The sequence below is a fragment of the Saccopteryx leptura genome, chromosome 1 (genome assembly GCF_036850995.1).
Source record: "Saccopteryx leptura isolate mSacLep1 chromosome 1, mSacLep1_pri_phased_curated, whole genome shotgun sequence".
Classification (NCBI taxonomy): Eukaryota; Metazoa; Chordata; class Mammalia; order Chiroptera; family Emballonuridae; genus Saccopteryx; species Saccopteryx leptura.
The window spans coordinates 13,827,786-13,849,932 of NC_089503.1; the positions used below are offsets into that span (position 1 = coordinate 13,827,786).

Genomic DNA, 22,147 nt, shown 5'->3' on the forward strand with positions numbered 1-22,147 from the left:
TGTCTCTGCTGGGACTACAAGCTTCAGCCGGCTGCGGTTGACCCAGGCAGGTATGCCTTCTACCTTGGCAGTAGTGGGGGTGGTCAGGATCATGGTGTGTGGACCCGTCTACGTGGGAGTCAGTCCTTGGGTGGTGTACTGCTAGAAGTGCCTCTTGGACAGTCTTTGAACAGTTTGCTGAGTAACCTATAAAACCTGTAAGTACTTAGGGAAAGGGTGTTACATTTCTACACTTTGCAGTTAGAGTTTAAGTCCTAGTGACTACTGCTTCTAGCTGGAATTAGCAGCAGGTCCCAGCCTATAATAGGCATGGGGCATTGAGATAAGAGAAATAAAGGAGATACTAAACATTAAATAAAGCAATAAAATCAGACTGTCAATACCCACAGTAGAGATCTTTGAGGGATAAATAAAACTTAAATATTCAAGCAGGGCATAGTAGATGGCCCTTGTGTTTACAAAAAATGAGATTAGCTTATCTGCTACTTGGAAGAAATACCTTAGGCTTGTGAACGATGTCCTTGGGCCTTCAGTGGCAATTCCCAGCATGCTGGGCAAGGTCATGTCACAGGTAGCTGGAACAGGGCTAGAAGAGACTGAACCCTCCCTCCATGGAGCAAGGGGGCAGCTTACCTTCTCATGTCCCTCTTTCCACAGCACAAGTGTGTCAACCGGTGGGGCCAGGAAGCCTGGCAGGCTTCAGTTCAATGACCTTTCTTTCCACTCTGGAGCAGGGCCTTGATGAAATGCTATAAAGCCCCTTAGGGCGCTGGAGCCAAAAGTTGGTATTTCCTGACTTCTTTTGGGCCTTATTTGCCTTTTCTGTTACTTCCTTGGTCATTATAGACCTTAAAAGCCATGCTCAGAAGATCTCACTGAGGGGCTTGACTAAGAGAACAAAATTGGGAATCCTGTATTTAAAGAAGCCTATTAGACCGAGGAAAGAAAAGATTTGATCTGTGGTGGTAGGTGGTTGGAGACTGTGGAGGGTCTGAAATCAGGTGAAGGTTCAGGATTATGTCTCTAGAGTTCTCCTTTCTACCTATTATGTTAAGAATTCTTCTATTAAGCCAATCAATAGTAATATTTGTTACTCTGGGTTTTGTGACCTAACATTGAACAATTAACAATTACTGAATTATTATATATCCCCTAATATTTAAACTAAAATTTTAACATCACAGGCTATGAAATAGCAAATGTAAAGGAGAATTAACAAAAGACTGTTGAAATAACATATACATTTCTAACATAGGAAATGTTTTTTTTTTTTTTTTTTTACAACAACAGATCCTTGGTACAAAAAGGAAGTCTTTGACAGACTATACAATTCTATTATGGCTAAAGCAATGGGTTTAGAAGGGGCCATATTCCCTAAATCTTCTCCTCAGTCTGGCTTCAGATAGGAGGCGGGGATTTCCCGGAGCCAAAGCAGAGGAGGGCAGGGGCTGTAGCAAGGTGATGATAATCTCTAGCTTACTGCACTGTTATCTTTTGCCTGACTAAGCAGTGGCACAGCCCTTGAGCTGGTGCCCAAGGGGGAGGGGCAAGTGCCTGAAACTGTGAGGGGAGCCTACTGCTTCTTCTGCAGCCAGCTGCAGCCTGGCTGCCTTTTCTTTCTCTACCTCTGCTGCCATACTGGGCTGCATACTGACCGTGCCACCTGCCTGCAGGTGGGTGCTGGAGATAGTACGCTAAACTCTCTATGTTTTCTATGGGTCTAGCAATCCTTGGTTTGGCCAGTCTGCTCTTAAGTTGGCCATTCTAGTTCACAAAGAGTCAGCAACGTGGCGGAATCAACAGGAGTCCCATAGTCTCGTGCCCTGCGAGAGAAATCAGAATAGTTATCAAGCAAGTACTGAAGAGGCGTTAGGGCAGCAGATTGCCCCTGACCCATGGCCCTTGACTCTCGAAGGAATCCTGTGAGGAAGCAATGGGTGAAGCAGACAAACAAACCAAATATGCACACAAAACAAACAAAACTTCTAAACCAAAACCAAAGGGAGAAGGCAGCGTCCTGCATTCCCCGACCAACTGGGTGGGGAGAAATCAGGTGGCGTCCCGCCTGCTCCACTACATCCTTTTCTAACCAGAGCTCTGTTTTCAAATATTCAAAAAGGAAGCTTCCTTACCAAACAGTCTCGAGACTCCAAATGTTTCGAATCAGCCAAATTCAGTTTCCAAACGGCAACTGCCGGAGGCTGGCCAGCTACCAACGTCTGCTGCAGCCCACTCCGTGAGGAGGGGTCTTACACAGCCTATCTCACTGGGGCCTCCATGTGTTACATCCCAGTGGCCAGACCACAGCAAACCCAAAGTGAATTTTATAAGTTTTATTGCAGACCTGCACAGGGACTGCAGGCAACCCACGCAAGGGAGCACTGCAACCCCAAGCTTCTAAAATGGCTCCTTTTTATAGGGTGGCTATCTAGGCTGAGCAAGCATTATACAGAAGCAGATGTGGCAGTTAGCTATTCGCTAGAGAGGTTGCGTGTAGCATAGCAACAGGGAGAATTTCAAACATAAACTTCTGATAAGGGTCTCTGACTCATAGTCTCGGCCTCATAGGGACCTTGTCAGCACTTCCCTGTTCCTGTTTTTCTAAGAGTTAGACAGCACATTTCCTTTAACCTAACAACAGGCAATGTAATATTTTAAGTTATTAGTTTAATCAGTATATTGTGGGTTAAGGACAATCCATAAAAACAGCAGCTAACATTTGCCATGCAGTGACAACGTGGCAGACACTGTTCCTTGCTTTCCATATCTTACATCCTAGTGCCCAAAGCTACCGCCTGAGTTTGGTAGTCTAATCATCTACAAATAAGGAAAGAGCTACTAGTGTTGTGTCACTGTACTTAGGGTACCCCAGATTATCAAGACATGAGAGGAAAATACACATACCATAAGTGAACAAGCCAGGAATTAAACCTGAATGTCTAGATCTTAATTCCATGCTCTCAGTCACCACACTGTAGATACAGAAGAGCATAGAAACAGAAAGCAGGATTAAAAACAAAAAGAGGCATTGTAGAATACTACATAACTTCTGGGGGGAAGAGGGATATTTATATGCTCACCACACCTTTTCCTCTGCAATAATTTCTTTCAGTCACAACTGTGCTCAGTCACAGTACTTTGTACCACATTACCCTCCCACTCTGGCTGCACTGACCTGGACAGAGGATGAATACTTAATCCAAGCTAGGCTGAACAGATGCTATATCTCGGGGATTTAAAGTAGGAAACTGGCTGGACCTGTGGTCACAATTATGATGGTATAGTCAGAGCAGCTGCAGCATGAGGTTTCTGGACTGGCCGAGACAGCCAGTCTAGTCTAAAAGGGGATATAAAACTCAAGTAGAACGAGGCTGAGAGGAGACCCAGGGACGGCGCATCTTGGGTTTATCTTGACAGATTTACAGCCTGAAATCCTACAATGGGCTGGTTGTCCTTGGGTCTGAACTTCCTTCCAAACTCAGAGATTCTTTCTAAAACATTTCCCTCTTTTATACTGGAAAAAAAGTTTTCTGCTGACTATAACTCAAGGACTCTTAATGCATGTGCAAAATTCCCAAATTGAAATTAAGAGCTGAAAAAATTTTGTTTTCCTCTAAACTTTTTCTTCAGTTATTATCTTTTTTGGACCATGATTGAGAACAATATCTATATGCAAGTTGGAATAACTTCTCTTTGCATTTATCATGGTAATAAAGGCTTTCTTTGTACTGCCATCTAGCCTTTACAAGCATCTCTTTCAGGCATCCCCAAACTACGGCCCGCGGGCCACATGCAGCCCCCTCAGGCCTTTTATCCGGCCCCCTGCCGCACTTCCAGAAGGGGCACCTCTTTCATTGGTGGTCAGTGAGAGGAGCACTGTATGAGGCGGCCCTCCAACAGTCTGAGGGACAGTGAACTGGCCCCCTGTGTAAAAAGTTTGGGGACCCCTACTAGTAAGTCCTATGCAATATTTTGTGGCTTCTTTATTTTGTGTATAATTTTTCTTTTCTTTTTCTTGAGTACCCAGAGTTAGTTAGAAACAATCTTTTTATCTTTACTCTACTTAAATTATGCATTTCATGTAGGAAATAGATTAACAGTTGTAAAAGGAATAATGAATTAGTAGATAATATAAGTATATATAATTTTGTGAATAAATTAATCGTATAAAATTATAATTCTGTAAAAATTCTTTGATAGATTGTGTAAATTATTTTTGGTTCAAGAAATGGAATTACTAAAACTATAAGAACCAATGCCGGCCCTGGCCAGTTGGCTCAGCGGTAGAGCATCGGCCTGGCGTGCGGGGGACCCGGGTTCGATTCCCGGCCAGGGCACATAGGAGAAGCGCCCATTTGCTTCTCCACCCCTCCTCCTTCCTCTCTGTCTCTCTCTTCCCCTCCCGCAGCCAAGGCTCCATTGGAGTAAAGATGGTCTGGGCGTGGGGATGGCTCCTTGGCTTCTGCCCCAGGCGCTAGAGTGGCTCTGGTTGCGGCAGAGCGACGCCCCAGAGGGGCAGAGCATCGCCCCCTGGTGGGCAGAGCGTCGCCCCTGGTGGGCGTGCTGGGTGGATCCCAGTCGGGCGCATGCGGGAGTCTATCTGACTGTCTCTCCCCGTTTCCAGCTTCAGAAAAATACAAAAAAAAAAAAACAAAAAACCAAAAAACAAAAAAACCAATGCCTTCCCTAACAAACAACACATAATTAGTGATCATTGGTGATTTTGAATATGTCATCTGAAGTGGAAGAAGTGGTTTTGTAAGAAGACCTAATAGCCGTGGGTAGGACATCACTCACCGAAGAGATAAGGTTTCTTTATAAAATCTGGTCTTTGGCTTCTGATTGAGGCATTGCTGCTGCCTAGTTCTGTGATGTTGGGGGAGACATTGTTGGGCAGATAAAATGTATTATGCTCACTTTGTTAAAGATGACACAAGGAGGCCGTCGCCCAGGTGATATTAATGTGTGTTGGGGGCAGGCAGGATTGTTGTAGCCTGGGGCTTGGTTTTGGGATTAAGCCTTTCCCACCCTTTTTGATGTGGGGTGGTACAATCCAATCATGCCTCAGAGAAGTGACTTTGTATTAGAGACATCCCTATTTTGTATATTGGATTAAAGGTTGTGAAGCTACACTATAAAATGGGGGCAGAACGGGACTTGGCTTTTTGGCTCCTGAGATTATCATTAGAGGAGAGAGCAGAGCAGCAGAAGGAGGCCATGTGGAGGAGGCCAGGAGAAGCAGCCAAGATGGTGGATTGCTGAGTGAGATGCTAGTTTGTGTAGAATTTGTATCTGGGATAAGGAAGGAGATGGGGAACTGAGGAGAATAAGTCTGGTGAGCTAGAAACCTTTGATTCTAGGAAACTCGGATAAGTCAGTGGCTTTGTGAGCACTGAATGTGAGTGGGTTTTGGAGCCCAGTGTATGTTTTTTACTTGCCCGCGGGTGCAAGCTAGAATTAAAGACTATGGCCCACCAGTTTGTGGCTCCGTTGTTTCTTTACCGACTGTCCGAATCCAATGCGAACCTGCATGGGCCAGGAGGCTGCTCTGTTGGTGGCTCTGGCCCTGGCTCCTGGCTTTACAGACATGAATTCTTTCTCAATGTAATTTTACTTATTTGTGTGAAAATAACACTTGTCTTTTTTATTTAATGAATGATAAATCTGTGAAGTTGTTCCACACCATTTTAGAAAGTGTGAAAACATTTGATAGCTTCTTTTCCCTTTCCTCTGTCACGATGTCTTCAAAACGTTTACGTAGGTCAGACTCGTTAAGGTAGCTTTTTATAACATACAGATTCCCAAGCATTCTGGGAGGCCCTGATTCATTTGATTTGGAGAAGTTCTTATATTTCTATAAAACCAGCCAATAAGATCTTGATGTGCATGGTGTGAGGAACACACTTCTTTTTTTTTTTTTTCAAATTTTTATAATTTTATTTTTTAATGGGGTGACATCAATAAATCAGGATACATATATTCAAAGATAACATGTCCAGGTTATCTTGTCATTCAATTATGTTGCATACCCATCACCCAAAGTCAGATTGTCCTCTGTCACCTTTTATCTAGTTTTCTTTGTGTCCCTCCCCCTTTCCCTCTCCCTCTCCCCTCTCCCCCCATAACCACCACACTCTCATCAATGTCTCTTAGTCTCACTTTTATGTCCCACCTATGTATGAAATAATGCAGTTCCTGTTTTTTTCTGATTTACTTATTTCACTTCGTATCATGTTATCAAGATTCCACCATTTTGCTGTAAATGATCCGATGTCATCATTTCTTATGGCTGAGTAGTATTCCATAGTGTATATGTGCCACATCTTCTTTATCCAGTCATCTATTGATGGGCGTTTTGGTTGTTTCCATGTCCTGGCCACTGTGAACAATGCTGCAATGAACATGGGGCTGCATGTGTCTTTACATATCAATGTTTCTGAGTTTTTGGGATATATACCCAGTAGAGGGATTGCTGGGTCATAAGGTAGTTCTATTTTCAGTTTTTTGAGGAACCACCATACTTTCTTCCATAATGGTTGTACTACTTTACATTCCCACCAACAGTGGATGAGGGTTCCTTTTTCTCCACAGCCTCTCCAACATTTGCTATTACCTGTCTTGTTAATAATAGCTAATCTAACAGGTGTGAAGTGGTATCTCATTACAGTTTTGATTTGCATTTCTCTAATAACTAAAGAAGATGAGCATCTTTTCATATATCTGCTGGCCATTTGTATTTCTTCCTGGGAGAAGTGTCTGTTCATGGAGGAACACAGTTCTAAGAAACAATTTTTACTTCGGTTCTTCTCCAGAACTAATTCCGGTCCTTCCCATATGTTTTCCCTCAGTAATTGTTTATTTATCTTGTGTTTACAATCCCTTCTACCTCGTTTCTCCTCATTCACTTTAAAGACTTTATTTTAGAGAGAAGAGAGAGCAAGAAAGGCAGGAGAGGAGTGGAGGGAGGAAGGAGCAGGAAGCATCAACTCGTAATTTCTCCTCTTATGTGCCTTGAATGGGCTAGCCAGGGGTTTCAAACATCAGCATTCTCCTGCACCACCACATAAACAAAGGAAAGGGCAAAATGTATGAAGTCAGTTCTTGTACCAACAGCAACACCACCAAGGAACTCTTGGCTTTTTTCAAGACCATGGTTAAAAGCATCAGGCCAGGCATTTTGAAGTGAAGCCAAATTTTTCAAATCTTCTGTTTGCCTTATGATATTATTTAAATAACCCCACAGCTGGGAAATTTCTGCCAACTCCATAACAAAGCCTTATTATTATTGCTTTGGAAGAGCCAATCAGCTACAAGTGATAATGTATAAAAAAGACACTTCTATGGAAAACATTTTATAATTGTAGCTGTTTCCTCATATAGAACACATTCCCTACCTTCCTCCAGTCCTTGAAACCTCTGATTTCATGTCAGTAGACAGTTTCTCTGATTTGCTCTTTGGGAATCTAGTGCTTCTTGGAGATTTATGCTAAAACGTGACAGTCTAAGTCAGTTGAAGCTTAGTGTGGTTGAGCCTATCAGGTGGTGGCTATAGAAGCTTCTCCGTCGCCACACTGAGTGACTGAAGAAGGTAGTGTGTATATAGGTCTACAACGAAACTTCAGGTAAGCAGAATTCTTTTGGTTAGCCAGTGTCTGTCTTTTTTTAGCTCTTCAGTTAATTAGGATTTTGGTTTTAAATAATTTGTATTTGTACTTTACATACCCGTGAGTATTCTGTAACTACCAATTTGCACTTAATCCCTTAACTTTTTTCACCCACCTTGCTACCCTCCCTTCCATCTGGTTACTGTCAACATGTTCTTTATATCTGTGAGTCTGTTTCTTTTCTGCTTGTTCATTTTTTTTTTGCTTTTTATATTCCACAGTTGATAGATATGTATTTATTGTCACTTTATTATTCATATTTTTTATTTTTTCCCTTCTTTTTAAAGAAGACCCTTTAACATTCTAAGTAATACTGAGTGGTGATGATAAGCTCATTTAGCTTTTTCTTGTCTGGGAAGCTCTATATATGTCTTTTCATTCTAAATATTCAATGATATTTTAATAAATATGTATGGTGTCTGATGGGTTCAAGATTTATTGAGATTATCCCTTAGTAAGGTATCTAAAGTATTATCATATGTCTGTACACCTGAAACTAATAAAATATTGTATGTCAACTCTAATTGAGAAACAAAAATAATTTAAAGCCAAAATAAAAAATAAATAAAAGTCTGTAAAATTCTCCCCTCCAAAAAAATTTATATTTGTCAATTCATTTTTCCCCCCTGCAAATCCTTGGAAGGAGAACACACTAGAGTCTAGTATTGATAACCAATTACACAAATGATTTTAGGTCTCTGGATTTGGAAATTACTTAAAAACTCTACAAGGTCAGTATGTGTTATTTTGAACTGGTAAGCTGTCTAAATCCATTCTGCACACTATAAATTACTAATATGTGTGTACCATTCCTTGCAACCCATCCCCAGATACTTATAACAAGAGTCATCATTCTCCTGGTCTTCAGTCCAGGGTTCTAAAGTGTCACTTGTCCATTTGCATAGAAAACTCTTGCCTCTTTTTTTTTTTTTCCCCTGACATTAAAAAACATTTTTATGTTATATTTTTTTGAGTTATGCTTTTTAGAATTCATAAAAAAGAGGGGTTAAAAAATAAAAAAAGACAAAAAAGTTATCTTTTTATATATATAGATACATTCTTAGTAAGATTTAGTAATTCAGCAGGTCCTGGCATGAATTTGTTAAGTTTTTTTATTCTTGTGTTTATGAGAAACATGAGCTTGATGTGTCCTAGTGATTTCTTCAATGTTTGGATATATATTTGAAAGGCAAACTCTCATTTCCTAATCAATACATTGAATAATTTCTCTCTTTTTACTCTTGTGTTGAGTGTAGAAAATCCTAGTTCACATAAATAGGATGTTGAGATTGTAGTAAAATGTTCAAAGCTTTTTTAGATATTACCACATATTCTTTTATAGAAACCCAAAAGGCTTCAAGAGACAATTCCTTATGTTTAATCATCAGTCCAAAACCCCCACCATACATATCATCTTAACTTCACACCAAACAAAGGATAGAAGGAACTTGCCTCCAGTCTTTCTGGGGAACATGGGGGTAGTGTAAACAATCCAGCACCACAGCTTAACAGCCTTTTGCAATGTAATCAGGCAAGTGAGGTGGGGGGTTGGGCAGACTGTCATTTTAGGTCCCCAACAGGCACACATTTCTCTGGAATACCATAGGGCACACTAGTGTGCCCTGGCGCACAATTTGAGAACCACTACCTTAGGCTATAAGGACCCTGCCTGTCTCCCACACCCAATGCAAACAATAAGTGAGCAAACTTCCTTTTTTGAATGTTGTGTCTCCTGGCTAAGATAAAGTCTTACAATGTCCTGTTGCTTCCTTACAAATTTCTTTGTAGCATTGATATATTTGGCACCTGACTCATATTTCTCTCTATTAAAGTCCTGTCACATTCTGGTGATATCTATGATACCTGCAACACCCATTTCCTTATTGTCTCCTCTACTGACTTGAAGTAGAAGTCAACAGTCATATATACAGAACTGATTCACTTCTGAAATCCTAACCTCTGACAGCCTAATTGCTGACTGAAATTTCCTATCTCTGAATACATTCTCTCTATCACTATTGCTGGTCTTTTACCATATAAAGTGCTTTCATTCGTTGCTTTCTTCATCTTTTCCTATTTGATTGGTTCCCATCCTAATATGCTCCCCCTTTCTCCTATGTTCCACAGTTTTTATTAAGTTTCAAGTGTCTTATTTCCTTATTGTCAAAAAGTTTGCCCCTTGTTTTATTTGCTGCTCTGTGCTTGGACAAATTTAACTGTTTCATTTCATTTGTCTCTTCTCTGGTCTTTGGGCGCTGAGTTCAAACATGTGGATGAATATACTCCCAAATGATTATTTCCACCTTCACCTGGTCGTTAGCAATGCCTGACAATCCCTCGATGTATTCCTAGTCTGAATTTTCTCCAACTAACATCAGAAGCCATTCAAACATTAACCTTTTCCTTTAAAACACTATTATCTTTTCTCTACATTTTTTATACATTCTCTCACTCAACTCACTTCCAAATTATGACTTTCCATTCTATTTCTTCTAGAAGTAGATATTCAGAGATGGCATGTTAACTTTATGGTTTATCTTTGAACCCCAAGTACTCATGCACATATACCTATATCCACACAGAAATTAAAATCTTTCTTTCCATCATGTAAAAGAGGTAGTTTTTCTGTCCAAAAGTAATCCCAACATCTACACTCTGAGATATGAGAGAAGATTAAATCCCAGTCCAAGAATTTAGCTATTTTTCTTTCTCCTTTTTACCTCTTATTATATCCACTGGCCCATCAATTACTGTTGACCTTACCTGCTTTTTTTAGTTACCATACATATGGTTAACTCTTTCATCTAATAAGAAATGCTTTCTTTGAGCTCCTGCTGTCGCCATCCCCTCTTCATACTTTCAGATTCTTTCCCTTCCTTTTTCTGGTGATGCTCTTTGAGAGACTTCTATTAATTTCCTCACATTTCATTTATTCTCTAATCCTCATAACCTGGGTTTATTCCTCCATCATTTCATAACATATCTCTCCCCAAATCAAAAATCAATTCCTATCTTAAAAATGCATTGACATTTTTAGTACTCATGTCTCTTAGCTTCTCGCAGCATTTGATTCCTCTAGTTACTCCCTTCTTTAGATAAAATTTCTCTTATTTTGACTTCTGAGATAGTTCTCTTATTTTTCTTACTGATCTTTGGCCACTTTTTCTCATTCTCTTCCATTGGCCCCTCTTTCTCTCTGATGTTGTTAAATATTTATATTATTCAACTTATTTTTACGGATAATCATAACAGAGTATCTATTGAATCCAGCTAATCCAAAAAATTTCTACTCCCAGAAGGCCTTAGGGTGAGGTGGAAATAAATGTCTCTAATTGGTGGGAGCTGAACCAGGGTCCTACCATGGAAAGCAGTGTCTGTAATTTGGCAGAGAGCTGGGAGAACATTGCTCTGGATGATGACACATGTGGCAGCAAAGAATAAAAGCTAAAAGCTATATACAATCTTTCTCCCATTCCTTTTCAATGCACCTCCTACATCTAATATATCCAATACAATGTGCTCAGAGCAATCTAATGGTGAACTATTTTTTTTGTTGTTTTGGAAAGCTACTATTAGCAGCCACATTTTCCTCAGAAATTTGATTAGTCTGGAATCAAACCAAAGAAAATATCCCAAGGGCTCCATTTCTGCACCTCACTGGTTCCATTCATTCATTTACTGGATAAAAGTTCATAATATCTATCTATACTATACCAAAGGCAGTGCATGATGCTTGAGCTATAAGAAAAAATAATACATGATCCCACTGTTCAAATAAGTGACACTCTAATAAAAATATGCTTCAAAAAGCCCAAAGAATGAACAGAATTATCTATCATTTGGCAAGTATACAGAGGAAAAATATTGGCTTGTTCAGGAGCTGTGGTTTGCCTCCAAACATCAGTGTGGGTTAATAGGTCTGTTTAAAGTAGTTATAGATAGGACTACCTTTGAAGCTACAACTTTCTTCAGTTGGGTTTCTGTCCTAAAGAATGGTCCCTTGACTGAATTTGAGAGTCAGATTCACAAATACACAACATCTATGATCACACTAAACACTTCACATTCATTTTATGACAATAAATTCTCAGGACAACATACATATATGTATTATTATCCACACTTTATAGATGAAGAAAGTGAAGTTCAGAGAGGTTCAAACACAATGACTTACTTCAAATGACTCAGCCAGCAAGTAGAGAAACTAAGATTTGAGTCCCAGTCTGACTCCAAAAACCATATTCTTGACCAGCGTGCTTTCTTTTGTTTGGACTCTGGAAACACACACACACACACACACACACACACACACACACTTGTATTGAATTTTCCTGGTTGTTATGATTGGGGGAAAAATGCAACCATCACAATTGCTTGTATTTGTGAATTTTAAAGTATATGGTTATTCTTATATAATGTTAATAAGTACCATATATACCATGACCAGGTGTATGTAATATAAATATATACTTAATTATATATATAGTCACACATTTATGAGTATATTATAAAATATTTAATATGTGTAACTTATTGATATAATAGTTTCAGAAAGACCTTGAGGTGTGTGTACAAATATGTATGTAAACACAAGTAACCATCATCTATCAATTTCTATATTACTGATCTTGAATTTTATCATGTATTTTCTTGATAACATGGTCATTCCTTATGTCATTAAATTCACTTTGAAGACATCATTTTAATGGCTGCCTGGTATATATCCATTATTTGAATATCCCATCATTAACTTAACCATTTCTTTATAATAAATGTTGGATAATTTCTAAATTTACAATATCATAATACTACAGGGGATTTCCTTGTGTTTATACCTTTATAGATATCTGTCATTTTCTTTCTTGGGATGACTTTCTAGAAGTGGAATTATCAATTAAAAAGGTTTGCTTTATTTTTAAGGTTACTAGGGTATAGTTCCTTTGCTATTGCCTATTGACGCTTGGATAGTACTACAGCTGATCAAAATTTTTTCCTCCTATTATTTTGTTCCTTAGAAAAAAAGGGGTTATACACAACGTGATCTTCAGGATCTTTTCCCCAAAAAGTTCATTCTTTCATGATGACTGGAAAATACTAATGATGCAATGGCAACTTTAGAGCAAGTATTTCAATGCTTGGGGGCCTTGACAAAGATACATTATTCTTCATTCACATCTCAAGTTCTTGGCGTGATTAGAATAAAATGGGCTTGTGGAGTTTTGTTTCACCAGATATGTTAATGGCACTTTTTACCTTGTAATTGTAGAGAAATCACCAAAGAACTCTGAGGTCCAGGTGCCCTTCTGGGCTTTCCAGTTTCCCATTTTTAAAATGACGGGTTTTAACTAGATAATTTCTAAAGCCTTTTACCTCTGACAGTGTTTGTTGTTTTAGGTGACTTCTTTCTCTTCTTTCTGGACACATGTCTCATCTCCCCATGGTATTTTTGTTTGTATGTTTGTTTCCTTAGATCATCTTCCTGAGGGCCAGGGGTCTGAGGTGTTACACAAGATGTTCGTAATTAATGAACCCCAGAAGCTGCAGATTCTGTTTGAATCCCTGGAAGAAAGCCTCCCTGAATCATTCAAGGTGAGGGAGAGGGGGCTGTGATGGGCAGAGATGGCTGAGGTGTGAGGAGGATATATTTATATATACTCAGGGCTCAGAACCTTTCCTGGGCAGGTAGAAATACAAGTTTGAAGCCAGATTCTGTCTTCAGGGATGATGATAATATCCATATCCTTTCATGTATCTTGTTTCTTTTCAACCTCTTAAACATCTTTGACTTCAATCTATTGTTGCTGGTGGAAACAGAGTTCCCCTATCGATTTTCAAAATTACCATTTCAGAGACCCGCCGTGGGAGGATGAGGTGCATTGGTAAGATTTATTGAAGTAGAAATAAATGTCTACTCCAAGTTCCCGGTGTCTCATCATTATCCACCCTATGGTGGAGGAAGTCCAGTCTAGTGTTCATCAAACCCAGGAAAAGGGACACAGTTTAAAAACTCTGTGCAATTAGTTCAATCTATGCCAACCTTAGTCCAGTTTGGCCCCTGTCCCTGTCTGGTTAGGGTAGTCTCTGTTCCCAGATGTGCTCCTGCAGGCACTGGGTCGCCATATCCAGTTGCACACTTGGGCCCAGTTGAAGCTCATGCTTGGGCCCGCGTGGCTGCCATCTGCAGTGCTGCTCCAGAGAGAGAACCACAAAGGAATGGGCAAATGACTAAATGTTACCAAGCTAGAGACCTTTATTTAGCTGTGGTTATATTATCTTGGGCTTTCAAACTGACCAATCTCTTCCTCCCCTTTGCTGGGCTTGTACTGGGCCCTCCCCCCACACAAGGTTTCCAAGACTGGAAAAATCAAGTCCTCTTTCCCAAACATCTCTCCTTTATCGTTGTCATTCTGGCTCCTAATACACTTGCCTCCTAGTAGACGTCCTCTTGTGCCATCTTGGCTTCTACTGAGCATGCGTCCAGCAGAGGAATTTTTTCCCCTCTCCCCTTATAATCCTGGGATAATTCTGGTAGCAGAAAGCCAACTGTTTCCTGAGGAGAAAATTCCTTCCTTCTGGGGAGAAGAAGGGGTGTGAATCCCCTTGTCAGTGCAATGTGGCTATTTTCTGGAGTTTGTGATGCTGTAGCTCCTGACCTGCTTAAACTTAGTCAGTTTTGCTCCCTAGTTTATTAGCCTTATGTGATTCCTTCTACCTCTTTCCTTGTTAATACTAACAAGCTACCTATGCCAGCACTATAGTTATCTCTAATGGATTTCCTTTTTTTGGTCCAGGCAATTGCAATGTCACCTTGTCTTCAATATTACCACCCCACCTGCAACTTGGAAACCAGAGTCATCTATCTGAACAAATATAACTGTTATCACTTTCTTGTTATAAAATTTTCCTAGAAATTAAAAAATTTAAATACCCTTAATTGTGTATACAAAAGTTTATCAAAATATTCCCCAGCCTCTTTTTTCTTTCAACATTCCCCTGCTGTATACCACAGGCTGCAATTATTGAGCTCCTCACAGTTCAGCCAGTATGGTCTGCTACACTTTCATGCTTTTTTCTTTTTTCTCCTACCTGAAATTACTTACCCTTATATTCTCTTTATTTTGCCCAGGGAAAACTGTACTTATCCCTCAAGACACAATTCAATATTTACTTCTTCTGTCACTACTTCCTCCTTGGGATGCCACAACACCACATACACACATCTATCAGAAAATGTGTCCCGTTATGATCAGACTATGTAATTCTCCACTCTTTTAAATTTAACTTGAAGGCAGTGGCCATATTATATTCATGTTTGAATTCTCTACACTTGGCATACACTTGACATATAATAGATGCCAAATAAATTATATGTATGGTAGAAATGAAAAAAAAAAAAAGAAAATATGGTATAAATTTAAAAAATGAATGAGTGAATTTCAGAGGACCCAGTTTTAATGATTCAGTTATAACCTGGATTTTTTGGACCCTGAATGGGATATTTCACAGCATAGCTTCTAATAAATAGTCCAATTACTCATTCTGGAAACCCTAATCTTATCATTCCTGTCTTCATAGCTTCTGGTTTTATTTCCCATTCTGCATCCAAGACCTTATCTCTTCTGTCTTGTCCCATTGCACTTGTAGGTATATGGTGCCATTTTCAACATTAAAAATGAAAACCCATTCAATCTGGAGGTGCTGGTGGATACCTGGCCACATTATCAGATAGTCATTACTCGGCCTAAGAAAGAGGTGAGAGCTCAAACTACAGAGTTCCAGGCCAGTCCTGCTCTGGATGTTCTCTCAGAGGGAATGAGGGACCTGAAACTGGGGTCTGGGGAGAAGAACCTTGGCAGCCTTGATTCATATAGGTTTTGGAAAGTGTGCTTGAGAAAGGAGGTAGGACAGATAAAGAGTAAACCAAATAGCTGATGGTCCATGTCTTGGAAATAATATTAGGATCCCATCTTGTCTATTCTTTTTCATTAAGAATCTGATTAGAGACATACACCTCCACATAGATTCATATGGCTAGAAGTAGTTAGGAAACGTTTTTCTTTCCCTATAACTAAATGAATATAATCCAACAATTTTTGAGTCCGTGTTGGGATTGACATCTAAACTTGCCAGTGATTATTGTGTGACCTGGGGGAAATGGCTGTTCTCTTAACTATGGACAGTCAAGTTGATAAAAGGAATATGTGAGGGAGTTGTTAAAAATAGATAAATCATGTCTATTTAATCAGAATGTCTTCCCCATCTTCCAGGTTTGGGGAGTATAAGCAGTGAATCCTTTTCATCCCAAAGTAGGGATATCTTACTTTCCCTTTATTTATATAGTAATCAGGGGAGCTAGAACTCAACATCACCTGCAGCAACCCTCCCCAGGATCCCCAGGAGAGTGTCAGCAGCAGAAAAGAAACAGGTAGGCACTTTAGATATATGCAAAAACATTTGCTAAATTATAATGTTATGTAAATATGGATGGTATTTGTTATATCAGGAGATGAAAGATGATCTGGATCACTACACCAACACTTACCACATCTTCACCAAAGTTCCTGACAAGTTGGAGGAAGTCCTGGCAAGCCCCCAGGTTATCAACTGGGAACAAGCTTTCCAGATCCAAGGTAATGGGTTTGAGTTAAAAGGCAAAGGCCCCCTGCTTTGTTCACAGCGGACATGGAAGGGATGATGCAGAGCCTGTCTTTCTCTTCTCTCCAGGTTGCCAAGAGAACTTGGATGAAGCAATAAAAAAGATTTCAGCTTCAAAATCAGTGCCAGTGGAGTACATAAAGACTGAGTTCTTCACCTTCGAAATGCCAGGGAAACCCAAGACATCAAGTGATGGCAAGGTGGATTTGATAGAGCTATTTAAAATGTCTAAGATGGATGAAGTTACCAAGTGAGATTTTCCTTTTCTTGCTTCCACAATTTCTGATAGAACTGTACAGTTGCCATAAGAAGCAGACTTGGAAATGTAGGATTTGAGACTAAATTATCAGTAGGCAAGAGTTGCATGGGTAAAGGAAGGGAACTTTGTTTGCTGAGGTTGGGCAGGGCCTTTATTAGATGAGCTCCTTTACATATATTAACTCAAGTCTCTCAAGGGGACTCCTGGGAGGGAATTGGACATCATGGTGCACTGAAAAATCTTTACTATTTATTTTTTGAAAAATATTATACAAAGTATACAAGTATTCAAAGTAAAAAGTGAAAGTTTGCCTACTTGGATTACCCACAATCTTCCTGTCCAGGTGTAAATATTCTTAGCATTGATGTATATACTTTTAGTACTATGTTTGTTTTGTTTTGTTTTTCTTTTTCTTTTTTTTACAACATGCACACATATTGCACAGTAGTTTACATTTCTCACTCAGCAATACACTATATTCATCTTCCATGCAAGTTCACAGAGCTATACTGCTTTTATTTTGACAGCTGCAGGGTTTTCTATAATATGGAGATACATAATTACATATTCCTGTATTGCATACTTTTGATTTATTGCCAGTTCTTCCTAATAACAAAAAATCAGCAGAAAATGCCTTCAGAGATTATTGCACAAATTTTATAAATATTTCAGAAAAAAAGATGGACTCTTAGAATCGAAATGGTTGCATAAAACAATGTATATTAATTGACAATAATGTAAAGTCTTTGATGAATTTAATATGTGATAGCATAACAAATGAAACTACCTAAGTGTTCATCAGAAGGATCATGGATAAACTCAGTAAGCTATAATCCAATCTTTGGATTGATATGCAGTGATTAACAAGAATTAAGAAGCTCTCTATAAATTGATAAGAAAATAATTACAAAATATATTGCTAATTAAAAAAACAAATAAGATGCACAGAGCAGTGTGCACTGTATGCTGTCTCTGTATGTATGCATCTAAAATTGCATAGAATACATCTGGAAGATTACAATAAATATATTGCATTACTTGTTGCCTCTAAAGGAGCTAATGAGTAATAGAAATCAGAGAAAGAAATAACTATTTTCAATTAATTTTATTTATGCTTTATAATTGTATTACTAATCCAAAAGAGTAACTAACATCTAAGTACTCACTCACACATTCAATTGGTTTAGCTGGGAGAGCCAACAATATTCAAATTTTATTTTAACACAGCTGTGTTTCCATAAGTATCTTAAGATAAAGAAATGCATAGGAAGAAATGATAACTAAGATAAAATAATAATCAAAATTATAATTCTGGCAACCTGAAAAAATATACTTGTCTTAAGGTGATTCTTTCATCTAAGCCCAAATGCAAAGCTATACGGCAGGAGGCAGGCAGGTGGCAGTGTTGGAGATCTTTGAGGAAGAAGGACTAGGATCAGGTCAGGCATGGAAGAGAGCAAAAAAATACTATTCAGCCATAGGAAATGATGACATAGTATCGTTTACGACAACATGGATGGATCTTGATAACATTATACTGAGTGAAATAAGTAAATCAGAAAAAACTAAGAACTGTATGATTCCATACATAGGTGGGACACAAAATTGAGGCTCATGGACACAGATAGGAGTCCAGTGGTTATCAGGGGGAGGGAAAAGGAGGAGAAGGAGAGAGTGGGAGAGGGGGGAGGGCATAAAGAGAAACAAATATGGGGTTACTGAGGATGATTTGACTTAGGGTGATGGGTATACAACATAACATGTGGAGATGTGTTCTCTAAATCTATTGTATGTACTCTAGTTGACCAATGTCACCCTGTTAAATTTAATTGTCTAAATAAAATATAATAAAAACACACACACACACCAAAAAAAAAAAAAACCCCAAAAGGAAAAAAAGCCTCACCCAAGTGCAGACACTTTAGAGCCTAGTGATCTTGCACACAAGCAAACATAGAACAGCTTTGAAACTGACAATTTCTGAAAACTCTTCTGCTCTAGGGAGGGGTAAAGTTTCTTTGGGATCTTCCCCCTACCCCAATCTCTCTACCCACAGAAGATGTTATTCTGATTTTGGAGATAAAGAAACTCAGTCTCAGTCTCGGTTTCAGACAATCTATCCAATGAAAGAATCTGGATTAAAATCCCAATTGTTACCACCCCACAATCCCATTCTCCCACCTGTAGTGGTGATTCTTAAGCTGCCATTTTGGTTCTTCCCTAGAGGTAGGTGGTGATGGGCTTTGGGACACAGGAAGCGGTGAGATTCACTTTGCCCTCATCTTCCTGTGACATACATTTTACTGAAATATCTATTACAAGAAATGTTATCTTGATTATTTAGAGATTTTGTGGAGTAGAATTCAGAACCCCATGTTTTTTACATGTGGATCTTCAAAGAATATTCAACCACGAGAGGTCACTCATGTGCATCTTTGTTATTTTAGGACTGCAAGGTCATTTTCTATTTCCATGAGATATCTGCTTGGATTTTTAGTTTTTGAGATGTACTTTGTGCATCATAAAGCAATTAAGATTTTTTTCTCTCTTAATTACTTGAAAAACTTTTGAAGCCTATATAAAAATAGTACTCGGCTGTGGGATCCTCAAGAAAAAGAATGGTGTCACATTCATTTTCTGTAATCCTGGTGCTTGAAAAAAGTTGGCTGAATAAATTGTTCGTTTCTTTATTGACAGGAAAGAAGACTTTCTGAGAATCTTCTTGGATGCCTCACATGCAACAATTGTGAATGAGCAGTGGGACTTTGGGAAAAATGAGAGGAGCTTGAAATACATTGAACGCTGCCTCCAGAATTTTCCGGGACTTGGAGTGCTAGGTCCAGAGGGGCACCCTATCTCTTGGCTTGTGATGGAACAGTCCTGTGAGTTGAGGATGGCTTATACAGTCCCGAAATACCGACGCCAAGGCTGCATGTGGCATATTTATTATCACATCATACAGAATCTTGTTCAGAAAAAAATACCATTTTATTTTCATGTGGCAGGAAGTAAAGAAAAATACATACAGATCCTGGAAAAAGTTGGATTTAAGGCTATTCCTTGTGGTTGGCATCAATGGAAATGCACCCCCAAGAAATATTGCTGATTGGGACCATTGTCCTTTTTGAGTCTTTCTTATCAGTGAAAATACATCAGTCAGTACAAACATAAACATGGTAATTTGCTGTAGCAAAAAAAATTTCCAGTTTTCTGGGGTCCATGCATTATTTAAGCCTATCCTTATGTAATATTTAGTGCTCCTTCTCTTTTACATTATAAAAATTAGAAGCTTGATCTTTTGATGACATACTTTTTCTTAAGATGACTAACATTTCAGGATTAAAATCACTGAATGTCAACCACAGGTGCTAAAAGAAACCATTAAAAGCAATATTTTCTTCTTTGAAGAATATGTCTTCTGTGAAAGAATCTTGCTTTCTCATGCTTCTATGTATGAAACTAAAAAGTCTGCTTTGAAAAATGTGTCATTGATATCACCTTTCTTTTTACAAAGTTTTCCAAAGGACCTTTGAAAAGTGCTCAGCATCACTGTGCCTTCTTTTCCTAATTATCCTATCTGTTATTTAATAATTTAAGGGGAATCTTTCTAAATAAGAGGCTTATTTGTGCTTCTGGAACTATATTTTGTTTAACTATAGTATTGTTTTAAGATAACATTTCTAACCAGTTTTCACCTTTGTCTTCACTAAGTACAGATAGAGATTTTAATCTGGAGTTATCTGTAACAAAATGTAATACTATCATGTTCATATATGTTGTATTCTGCAACTATTTGAACTCTAATAAAATTTATTCTTTGCCTGACCAGGCAGTGGTGAAGTGGATAGAGTGTCAACCTGGGATACAGAGGACCCAGATTTAAAACCCTGAGGTCATCATCTTGAGCACGGGCTCATTTAGCTTGACCACAGGCTCACCAGCTTGAGCACAGGCTTGCTGGCTTGAGGCTAGGTCACAGACATGACCCCATGGTCACTTAGTTTGAGCCCATAGGTTGTTGGTTTCAACTCAAGGTCGATGGCTAGAGAAAAGAGTCACTGGCTTGGCTGAAACCCCCAAGTCAAGGCACATATGAGAAAGCAAACAATGAACAACTAAGGTATTGCAACTACGAGTTGATACTTCTCATCTCTCTACCTTCCTGTCTGTCTGTCCCTCTCTCTCTATCCTTCATATATATTGATATATTGCAATAGAAATGTTTCCTTGTCAATCGGTTGTCTCTTCCTGTTTAAGATGATGGAAATACAGAAGAATGCACTCTAAAAGGCGAAAGATTTATGCGATCTGAAGAGAAACCGGAGTATAAGAAGAATGCACTCTAAATTAGAATTGTGTCCTTGTTTGATTTGAAATTTTAATGTAATATATGGGAAGAAAATAGTATTATTCTGCAACTTTACATCATAAATTTAATACTGGAATCTCTATCTTGACCTCATGATTTAAACCCCAAATGACTGATAACATATGAAAATAGGTTCAATATCATTATTCATGAAAATGCAAATTAAATATATAATAAAATGTCACTTTTTATCCATAAATACGATACCTGTTAATAAGAGGGATAACATTCAGGGCTGGAGAGAATGTGGGGAAACAGTTCTTTCATTTACTGCTAACAGAAATAACATCAGGGCAGTTTCTTGGCACAGTTGTCTGGCAGTCATTACTGGAATTTTAAATACACTTGCCTCTTGACTTGATAATACCTTTTAGTCTTCAGTACTATTGAGGTATGTTCCAAACATAAACATATGTGTACATGGATGTTTATTGAAGCACTGTTTGCAGTGGCAAAGAACTGTGAGCAATTTAAATCTAGCAATAGAGAATGGCTGACTAAATGAGAGTGCATTCACTCTATGTAGTATTACACTGTTATTAAAAAGAATGAATTAGTGCTGTATTAATTGAGCTAGAGGATACCCAGGATATCCATGCTTTATTAGATGCAAATGAAAACATGATGAAGTAAAGGAGCTTCTTCTCGTTACTAGATGGGATGCTGCCAAATTCATGGATTGTTTAAAAAAAGCCAGTTAGGTCTCCAAAGAAAGTTATGAAAGAACAGTTGTAAACACCCGTATATTTGTTCATATGAGCAAGGACACAAATTACCTCAAGAGGTGGGAAAGGGGAAGACAAGGGGAAGTAAGAGGTTATTAATTTATTAAAACAACATTGGGCCCTGGCCGGTTGGCTCAGTGGTAGAGCGTCGGCCTGGCATGCAGGAGTCCGGGTTCGCATCCTGTGGGACACACAGGAGAAGCACCCATCTGCTTCTCCACCTCTCCTTCCTCTTTGTCTCTCTCTTCCCCTCCCGTAGCCGAGGCTCCATTGGAGCAAAGATGGCCTGGGCGCTAAGGATGGTTCTGTGGCCTCTGCCTCAGGTGCTAGAATGACTCTGGATGCAACAGAGTGATGCCCCAAAGGGGCAGAGTATTGCCCCCTGGTGGGCATGTCGGGTGGATCCCGGTCGGGCGCATGCGGGAGTCTGTCTGACTGCCTCCCCGTTTCCAGCTTTGGAAAAATGCAAAAAAAC

The 22,147-nt window shown here is 39.0% G+C and overlaps 1 protein-coding gene across 1 annotated transcript; it reads left to right on the forward strand.

Annotated features, from left to right (window-relative positions):
- Nucleotides 1–13,175: 13,175 nt before the first annotated feature.
- GLYATL2 (glycine-N-acyltransferase like 2) lies at nucleotides 13,176–19,684 on the forward strand. The gene is made up of 5 exons (XM_066360409.1): nucleotides 13,176–13,253; nucleotides 15,309–15,416; nucleotides 16,168–16,294; nucleotides 16,389–16,569; nucleotides 19,276–19,684. Exons 1-5 carry the CDS (start codon nucleotides 13,176–13,178, stop codon nucleotides 19,682–19,684), a joined length of 903 nt encoding a protein of 300 aa, XP_066216506.1.
- Nucleotides 19,685–22,147: the final 2,463 nt, after the last annotated feature.